This window comes from Mirounga angustirostris, unplaced genomic scaffold (assembly GCF_029215605.1).
Source record: "Mirounga angustirostris isolate CCGP_5_RB_7025 unplaced genomic scaffold, mMirAng1.0.hap1 SCAF_13, whole genome shotgun sequence".
In the NCBI taxonomy this organism is placed as follows: Eukaryota; Metazoa; Chordata; class Mammalia; order Carnivora; family Phocidae; genus Mirounga; species Mirounga angustirostris.
In genome coordinates this window covers 101189580-101199593 of record NW_026991721.1, presented here as the reverse complement: position 1 = coordinate 101199593, position 10014 = coordinate 101189580, and the positions used below count along the sequence as shown (strand labels likewise).

The following is a 10014-nucleotide window of genomic DNA, read 5'->3' as shown; positions in this document are numbered from 1 at the left end:
CTTTTTCTTTTCACTGTTTTCTCTCAGAATTCTGTTGTTTCTTCCATTTTCTTCTCTTGTGACGCAGGAAATTCTGGTTTAGGACTCTACCCCCCACCTTGTGGTTTGCTCCATGTGTCTTCCAATGCTTCCAAGCCCCACCCCTTTGGGTCACCTGATTCCAGCATCCAGGGAGACCTTTACAAGGAGAACTAGGCTGTTGGTTGTGTCTTTCATCTTTTCTTCCTCTTTCTTTTTCTTTCCACCTCTCTCTTTCTTCCTTCTATGTCCTTCTTAAATATAAGGCTTTTTGAAGATCAGTTTTTAGTTAAACAACGCATGAATCCATTCTTTTCTTAATATGAACATTACAGGCAAGACTCTGTACCTTTGGCCACCCCTCCAATCCTGGCCTGTTCCCCAGAGGTGACCCTTCTCATGAATGTGTGTGTAAGAGTTTCTTTCTCCCGCTGCACTGTACATTCTTTCCTCAATTCCTGTTTCTAATTAAAAAGCTCCGCAGCCGACCTGTCTCGGAACCTTCCCAGCCCTTGCCCCTGTGCCCCAGCCTTGTTCCTGACACAGAAAAACTGCAGAAATGCTGTCCCCACCTAATGAACCGAGTTGGGATTTTCCTTTGGCCCAGGGATGTCACAGCCTTCACGGAAGGGCGGAGCTTGCATCCTGCCTGCACTGCAGGGCTCCTCATTTTGCATCAACCCTCCCTGAACACACGTGAGGGGATTGTTAAGAAAGAGCCACAGTCTGAGAGATGAAACACCACGGAGCCTGGAAGCCACCTCTTTAAGTGCTACCAGTATTCCTGCTTCCTCTTCTCTCACTCTTGGCCTCTGGGGCTCCCCTGGTCTCAAGCTTCATACTGTCTGACCCATCTACCAGTTGTGGCAGAAGCTCCTTAGGTCCTTCTATAGCTTCCCGGCTTTTTAACTCAGCCCCTGGGTGTCAGGTCCCACTGTCTTCTTAGGTGGAGGAAACCAGCACAGGCAGCCCTAGCCTTTGCCTTCGGTTCCTTTTCAGTTCCAAACCTTTCAACCAAAGAGCCAAAAGACTTGGCTGTCTTTTTCATGTTTTAGTGCTTGCATAAATATCCCCTGATCTCCCATTCTGGTAAGACATAAGGGGAAAGGACAGTGGGAGAGTTTTCTGTTTGTGGTGGTAACACAGTCTCTTCATCAAAACAACGCACACAACTTTATAATGAACTCATCTAAAATAATGCAGTAATGCCCCTTGTCCCTGTCTGATGTTTGATTTTCCTGCCCATCCTGTATGCTTTCCTCTGTCCCCTTCATGGGCTTATGTAAAATCCATCCCTTCTATTTGTAGATTGGAACTCTGATAGCCAATAGGTATTTCTGATTTCTCTGAGAAATTGACATCATCTAAATACTACTCATAGTAATATGTTAAATCCCAATGGCCCCTGAGAGTTTAAATAATTCTTTCACATACATAATAAATTATATTAAATAATCCTTTTCACTTAGAGTATCATATCTAGTACTACTGAATACTGCTACAATTTGTTATTTCAGAGTTGATGGAGCCCTGATTGATTTATTCCAGCATCTAGAGTTGCTTGATAGATCTAGTAATATTCTATCTCTTTTGTTAGAGTCATGTGATAAGGATGTAAATAGGGACTTAAAAGCTGGTGTCAGAATACCCTTTGATTCCTCTGAGAAGCTCTTCCTACTGAGGCTAAGAATACCCACACATGTGTCCAGTCATCTCTGGGGAATGATCCAAGCTTATCTGAAACCATTCTTCATCTCCCAGATGCTTTATAGATCTGTGTGGTTAGGGCTGTGACCTCATTCTGTGTGGCAGAGAAAACTGCCACAGGAAATGAAGCTATGGCTCTAATTGGTTAATTATAAGGGAACCCTGCAGCAGAGAGAAACCCTACCCTCTGAATCAAGGCTTCCCTCTATCCATTGTTGGCCCTGTTCTCGGTCCATTTGCCAGTATGCGTAACTGTGCATGACGATTTTCTTCTGCCACCTTCCCTGGATAAAGCCCTTGCTTCAGCACACCTGACAAATTCCCCACGGAACTGATCTAGGTCAGTGTTGTCAGTGCAGTTCCCCTTACTGACATGGTTGATCTGCATTGTGAGTTATCCACAAATTTTGGCTACCGCCACATTCTCTAGCCTACCCTGGCTGTCATCCCCAGTCTCTTGTGCTCTGGGCCTGGCCAGGCTATCCACAGTTCACATTTTCCCCATTCTGCATGCGCCTCAAAGCTATATGTTTTCTCTGCTACTTGGTATTGATGTTGTCCTATGAATGTTGTCTTTGGTTGATGTGCCAACATAAATTTCTGCAAGTGTTTTTCTGGGGGCTGAACTTTCTTTTAAAAAGACTTGGGTGGTTGTATTGGAAGGTTTTGGTAGACCTGAGACTCTAACATGGTTTGGTCAATAAACATTCATTCGTTTGGTTATTTAGTTCATTTATTGGGTGAGGGGGTGGATAAAATAATTGAAACACATCTGGTTCCTGCTTCCAGAGAATTTGTAGGGAGAGATTTGTAGGTGTGCTGAAAAAAAATTTTTTAAACCATAATAGTATGCTTACCACAATAAGCATCCTAAAAGAGGTCGTGTTCATGGGAGATCATAGGGATCTCTTCTACTTAAGGATGTCCTGAAAAGCACCAAATATTTCCCAACCTGTCTGCTCACTGAAGCCAAACTCTTTTTTCCTGCTAGTGTGGCAAACAGGCATGGAAGCACTCATTCTACAGGCATTCACTGAATTACTGTGTTCACCAGACACCAGCCAGGCTCTGGAAATAGAAGTCGAATAACATAGAGTCTGTTCCCTAGTGGAGCTCACAGGTCAGTGAAAATAAAGTAAATGTTCAGAGTATCAAACTTGGGAAAATTGTGGTGATATAGAAATCTTGTTTGTCAGGCAGAGCGAACCTGAGCCTGGCTGTGGTGTAAATGGCCCAAGGGACTGAAAGTTATGGGGAATGACTTATTAAAATGTTGGTCAACTGGATGGGAGTTGTCTGAGCCTTAATTTTTGAAATGCACAACCTGGAAGACTTTGCCTACCCGTTTCCCTCCAAGTAGAATAGTAGAAACTTAGATCCCACATGGAGATTCATCTGCGTGGCAGTCCCTGAGAAATACAAGGAGAGCCTTTGTCTGGTGTCATCCCCATAAGGGGTACATAGGATGAATGAGGAAGAGGATTGGCAGGTTGGAGTGGCCGTAGCAAACATCACTCCTCCGAGCCCTGTGCCTTCCATGAAGTAGGATTTGCGACATGGGGCCAACCACAGGCTTTCACACATTTCCACAGTGAATTCCTCTGTGCTTTGCTGTAGAAATTAAAAGGCCTGTTAAGTCTTTAATGTAACAAAGCACTATTACTCCCTAACCCTTTTTTTTTTTTTTATCCTGACTGCTTCCTCTTCTCCTCACCCAGGCTCATTGGCTTTGTTCCCACAGGAGTCAATGCCAGCTAAACAGATGCTCCCTGGCAGCAAGCTCTCAGGCAGCTTTATGTTCCTCATGGTGAGTGATGGGCTGGCCAGGCGTGTGGAGCAGTGATAGGGCACTGTTTGCCAGGTGCCGCTCCCCCAGGCACTTCAGAGAGACTGGGAAGAACTAGAAATGCTTCATTGGCCGTGACTGGCCTTGTGTAGGTGGCAGGGACCAAAGTCTCAAAATGACACTGGACTGAATATATTTCCTTATGTGTTATCCCCAAACCAGGCCCCACTGAAGTAGTCATGAACATGACCTTCAATGGTCAGGTATGATAAGGGGACAGGGAACCAATCCCAAAGGCCCTAAGAGTGGGCTCCATGCTCTGTTTCTAGGATAGGGGACACTCATCTGCAGTGATGTCTGTCTCATTCATTCATTCATTTATTCACATGCATTTATTGAGCACTTACTTTATAACATGTACTCCTGAAGGAACAGAGTGTTTGTGGAACTTGTAACTAGTGGGAATTTTAAAATAAGGTTAGGAAATGAAATATTTCATAAAGTCTTTAGTTTTTCACTTTGTGGTATATCATCCTTCGACCACTGGGCTGAACACTAATATGAAGAGCATGGCCCATATAGGAAGAAGAAATGTAATGATATTTTTACTTGTGAGCTTCATTTTTACCTAATTAGCCACCAGGTTCAATGAGTAAGTCGCCTTTCCTGGCTCAGTAAAGGCCTGAAAGAGTTAATAGGCTACACCATATTATGTTCTCTTACTGGCAGAATTCAGGCCAGTAATAACTCAAGCTTTCCAAACCTCCTGCTTTCCCCTCAGTTTCTCAGCAGCGTATCCCCAACCCCTCATCTTCTGCTGCTGGAGGGTCTCGGTCCCACACAGGCATCTGGTTTCACTGTGAAGCTGATTTCCTTCCGGAGCCAGTCAGGTCTCCTCCTGAACTCTCCAGCACACCACCAGAGCCCCACTGCTTCTCTTGTTTGTCTTTCCTGCTTGCCAGCAGGGAGCCACAGAGCTCAGTTTGGGATGCTTTCTGCACTAGGAACAGTAGATGACAGACTTTCCTGGTGAAGCCCAGTAAGTGCTCTTTGCAACTCTAACCAAAGAAGTCCCCTGTAGGAAGTCTCTTTGACCTTGAGGCTTAGAGGAGATAGGAGAGGCTGGGTTTGCAAACTTGTTTGGAAGGAAGGGCAGGTTCCAAAGAGAAACAGAAAGAAAGTAACCTTTGGCGCAAGAGAGGTTTCAGGGTCAAGATTCAGGCAGAAGTGAAGATGGTGGATAGAATTGTCAATGCTTGGAAGAGTTTTAACTTCTATTGTACGGTTATTTGGAGTGGCTTGGAGGAAGCTGATGGAGATTATGGAGTTGCTAAGGGCTCTTCACTCCAGCCACTCCTTGGTGTTACCACTATTTCGGGCTCATCAAGCCAAAATCCTGCTCAGCCAGCTTTCCCTGTGGCCGCATCTACTTTTCTCCCCCCTGATGCCTGACTCAAAGGACTGTCAGAAAAGCCCCGTCTTTCTAGACTTCTGGATTACACAGGCAGCTTTCTACCTTCCCCAGAACAAGTTAGAGATGTTAATTCTGGACCAAGGTTAGTTCTGTGCTGTCACCGACGCTGTATGTTTGATTGTCCTGCTACTTTGGTGGCAAGTGCAAGTGCCAAGAACCCAGCTTGAGCTAGCAGAAATAGAAAGTGGAATTTACTGACTCAGGGAATCCAAGGAAAAGCTGAAAAATTAAACCATGCAAAAGGGCAAGAATGGAGCAGAGTCTCAATGAAAATCAAGAACTCAAATGCTGGGAGCCTCCCTCCCTCTGCTCTTTGCCATTTATCTCTGGTGCTTTCTGCAGGGTGGCTTTATTCCCTTTCACTCCGTATGGCTTTTCTCTTGCAGGTGGGCAGCATGGCCTACGGCAACATCTAAGTTTTTTATCTTACAACTTTGTCAAAAAGAGATGGGTGGGGAGATGGAGACGGATTCTCTTCCTGAAGGCCAGATCATAAAATTCCGGAGATTGGCTGGACTTGAACAGTCAACTCAGCTGGACCAGTGAGCTGTGGCCATGGAGGGGGGGTGATATCATAGCAGTCGAGTCCTGGGGCCCACACTGTGTCTACAGAGGGGGAACGTTTCTACAGAAGGAGAATCACTGTGACCTGGGCAGCCACCCCAAGAGCTGTTACTATACCTAACCCCGTGGGCTAGACTTGAACCTATTGTCCTGCTGTGATTCTCCAGCTGTTGTTGTTGGAAACAGAACAAGAACTAGGGGCATATTCAAGAAGTATATCTTAATATTCCAGATATTTTCATTTTGCCAAACCTATTGCATCTTGTTGTCACTGAATAATTGACTGATAAAGCGATAGTGCTAGAACTAAACCGTTTAGTGTTTTTTTTTTTTTTTCCCACCTGCTGCAAGAAGCCCTTAAGAAGTTATTTCATGTCTCTGGGGTAGGGGGTTGGAGGTGGAGAAAAAGAGGGTGAGTGAGCTAGGCTCTGGGTCCCCCACGCTGGCCCTAACCAGGGAAGCTTTTCTCTATTTTACATATCTGCCTTTCACACGAGTTAGAATTTGAGAAAAGACTATGGGGCCAAAAAAAGAAGGAGGAGGAGGGGAGGAGAAGAAAACTACTAGTCCAACCCGAGAGAGTAAGGAGGGAGGAGGAGGAGGAGAGAGAAAAATAAAACTACCGATCCAACCCCGAGAGAGTAACAGCCTCTTGCAAAAAGCATATGGTCTTTCATCTGCTGCTGAAGTAGCTCTAGTAATTTTTAAAACCAAGCAGTAGAGCTACTCAGGGCCTAGGCTTGCACTACAGGCCTCTTTAAAGGTAAACGTCTTCGTGGGGGAGGTGGTGGTGTGGCTGGTCGTCCTGAGTGTCTACTTTGTACTTCAAATCCATTTCTTCTGAGCCAGCAGTAGGCATTTACAGCAGGAACAGGGTCTGGCCTTCCCCTTGGGTGTGAGGTACAGATGCCTTCAGGTCAAAGATGAGGTTTGGTTTAGTGCTCGGCTCCCCAGATTAGACTTCCTGGGCCGGCAGAGACCTAAAGCCCGGGCACCCCAACCTGCGAATGAGAGTAGCCCCACTCAGTCCTGAGTCTCTGGTCCCTTTGTGAGACGCCGCCATTCAGGAGTCTCTGTCAACATGCCGACATAGTAGCGACAGGAGAAAGGCCCTTCTTCAATCAGAAGTATTTTATCAATGATTTCATCCATGATATCAATGATTGCATGCTTATCAGTTCTTTAAATGACATGAATCTGGGTAAAATAGGAACTTGGTGTCTCCAGGGCATGTTTAGCATTCCCTGTACTTTCCAGCTTCCTGCAGTGTCCCTTCCTGAAGCCTCCTTCATTCTGTTTGTCCCTCTCACTATTAACGGCAAGCGGGCCGACTTCATAGTGAAGAGGGGCGATTGCACTGGAGCTCCTTCCACTGCCCTGGTTAGCAGCTAGATCCCAAGACCTGACCTTTACTGTTCACCTGTGTATACCCACTGATCTTTGTCCCTCATTGTTCCTGGAGCTCTTCTTTCCAGTTTCTCTCTTAACTCAGATGAAAGACCCCATGGCTGTAAACCGAAACTATACTCCTCGAGCAGTCACTGCCCAGACTGCCCAGACCAGTTTGAGCTTAACCCCTGACTCCTGCCTGCGCAGATGGACCATGGAGTGACCCATGGAGTGACCGACAGTTACCTTCAACTCATTATAATGCTAAAATCTCTGCCCAGGATGGAGCACAACATATGTCTAGGCATGTTACCTTAGGGTTCATGTGTGACCTTATGCCCCCCTCTACATACGATGGCAGGGCTCCTCTTTCTAAATATTCATCCTAACCCTAAATAAAAGGAACCCATCCACCTTTGCTTGGGCAGTTGCAGCTTTAGAAATCATCCCCTGTGATCTCCTTATCTGCTACAAATAAAATTTCCTTTGTATGAGCAAACTCATGTTAGTTCAGTTACACCTTTTCCCCACCTCCAGACTTCTCTACAAAAGTACCTTCTCCTGCCTCCTAATGATCAGAGGAGGAAGGGGCCCTTGTCCTCTCCTCTGAAACCTTGCCCCATCATTCACACCCTCCCGTTGTGTCTGTTTCTCCTCCACCTACCCCTCATCTCAGCCTCCAGATGTCCTCTCATCCTAAAACACCTTTGTTCCCTATTCCACCTTCCCCTCCAGCTAATACCTCACTGCCTGGGTTTACCTGCTTCCTGGTGTCTTCTCTCTTTGCTGCCCTCTGACTTTTAACCCACCACTCTATAGTATCTGTTCTCAAAAAGGTCACCAAAGCCTGTTAATTATTAATCGAAATGGGCTTTTCAGTCCTTAGCCTGACTTTTCAATAGTGTTCGACATTATTGACCACCCGTCTTAAAATTCTCTCATCCCCGGATTCCCAGATTCTTTTTCTTTTTTTTTAAAGATTTTATTTATTTTTTGACAGAGAGAGAGAGACAGCGAGAGAGGGAACACAAGCAGGGGGAATGGGAGAGGGAGAAGCAGGCTTCCCGCCGAGCAGAGAGCCCGACGTGGGGCTCAATCCCAGGACCCTGGGATCATGACCTGAGCCGAAGGCAGACGCTTAACGACTGAGCCATCCAGGCGCCCCCCAGATTCTTTTTCAATCTATCAGATTTCCTATTCTAAAATTATTTTATTTTAAAATGTTTATTTATTTAAGTAATCTCTATGCCCAATGCGGGGCTGAACTCACGTCTCCGAGATCAAGAGTTGTATGCTCTATCAACTGAGCTGGCCAGGTACCCCAATAATTTTATTTTTTGCTCACTATATTCTTTGGACTAAGATAGAGGGCTTTCAAATCCCCCCACCTTTTTTTTTTTTTTTTTTGCCATTTATCAGTGCTGTGGTCTTGAGCAAGTTTTTCCATAAGAAATGGGACTAATAATACAGATTTTAATGATTGGGTATGAGAATTAGAGGAGATAATGCATAAAAAGTGCCTCATTCAGTGGCTGACAAGAGTTGGCAGTCAGTACATTTTCATTTTCTTCTTTTCCTTCAGTGACCTCTCTCCTGCCAAATTATGTTTTATAGTTCACCTTACTTTTTGGGGTATTGTAAGATCCCAGGATTTGGGGTCAGCACTGAATTCAAATCCCTTTCCTGCCTCTTACCAGCCCTGTGACCCTGCACATGTTGTTGCTCTCAAACCTTGGTTTCCACATCTGTAAAATGGGAATAATAGTTCCTCACAGGATCAGTGTGTGTGCGTGTGTGCGTGTGCATTGGGGGGGTTATAAATAAATAAATATTTATATAAAAATTAAAATATGCATTATACATTTATTTTTATATACCTAGGAAAGGATGTGGTAGAGTGCTTAGCACAGTCCTGGCAGGTAGTTAGCACTCAGTAGATGGTAGTTTCTGTCTTATTTGCCCCTGGCCTGTGCCTGTCACCCACAGATACTCTCAAACATGCATCTCCCACCCAGCCCCCATCTCTTGTGCTCCAGCACCTGTATTTCGCCAACTGGCTGTAGAACATCTTTGCTCTGATGGCTTCACATAGCCCAGACTCTGGTTCAAAACTGCACTATTTGCTCTGCACATTTTCTCCATCTCAGTGAAAGCAAATGATCCCCCAGGTATAACTTTTTGGACCTTCTCTTTCTGTCACTGCTTTTATCCTATCAGTCACCTGACTTGTTTCTGGAATTTTCTCATTATACTGTTTCAGTTCAGGTTCTCATAATCTCCCACTTGAATTATTGCCGGGTCTCCTCATTGGTTTCTCCGAATCTGGATGCTCCTCGTGCTATCCCGTGTTCTACTGTGTGTCCAGAGTGACCTTTCTAAGATGCAGGTCTCACTGTTTCACCCTCCTGTTTCAAAACTCCACATGTTGCTGTTGCAGGTCTTTGAGCTGTAAGTCTAAGTGCAGATAGGTCTTGTGCTGACCTATTTCCCCATCGCCGGCCACTGAAGGCTCTGCCCACACACGAATTTGTTAGCTGGCTCTTCCTCCAGGATTCCATATGCCTTCACTGCTCTTCCTCCCTCCCTCCTTCCCTCCCTTCCTTCCTCCCTCCCCTCTTCCTCCCTCCCTCCCTCCCTTCCTTTCCCCTTCCTCCCTCCCTCCCTTCCTTTCGCCTGCCTTCCTCCCTCCCTTCTTTCCTTCCTTTCTTCCTTCCTTCCTCCCTCCCCTCTTCCTCCCTCCCTCCCTTCCTTTCACCTTCCTCCCTCCCTCCCTTCCTTTCGCCTTCCTTCCTCCCTCCCTTCCTTTCTTCCTTCCTTTTCCCTTCCTTCCTTCCTCCCTCCCTTCCTTTCTTCCTTCCTTTCCCCTTCCTTCCTCCCTCCCTTCCTTCCTTTCCTCTTCCTCCCTTCCTCCCTCCCTTCCTTCCTTTCCCCTTCCTTCCTCCCTTCCTCCCTCCCTCTTTCTTTCTTTCTTTCTTTTTTCTTTCACCACCTCTCCCTAGGATGCCCTTCTCCCCTTCTCCCCTTCTCCAACTGGCAAACATCCTTAGGGAACCAGACAAATGTCTTCTTTCCTCTA

The 10014-nt window shown here is 45.8% G+C and overlaps 1 protein-coding gene across 6 annotated transcripts in view; it reads left to right on the top strand.

The window, feature by feature from the left end:
- Positions 1-10014, top strand: part of DIXDC1 (DIX domain containing 1) — a 59815-nt gene that overhangs the window by 1085 nt on the left and 48716 nt on the right. For 4 of the 6 annotated variants that reach the window (XM_064577442.1, XM_054512305.2, XM_045895049.3 and 1 more), the window contains exon 2: positions 3467-3532. The exons of 1 other annotated variant lie outside the window; for it this stretch is intronic. In XM_064577442.1, the coding sequence (XP_064433512.1) occupies positions 3467-3532 (66 nt within the window). Of the gene's footprint in view, positions 1-2716; positions 2846-3466; positions 3533-10014 lie in introns of all 6 variants that reach the window. One more of the 6 variants, XM_045895052.3, reaches the window with a different exon arrangement.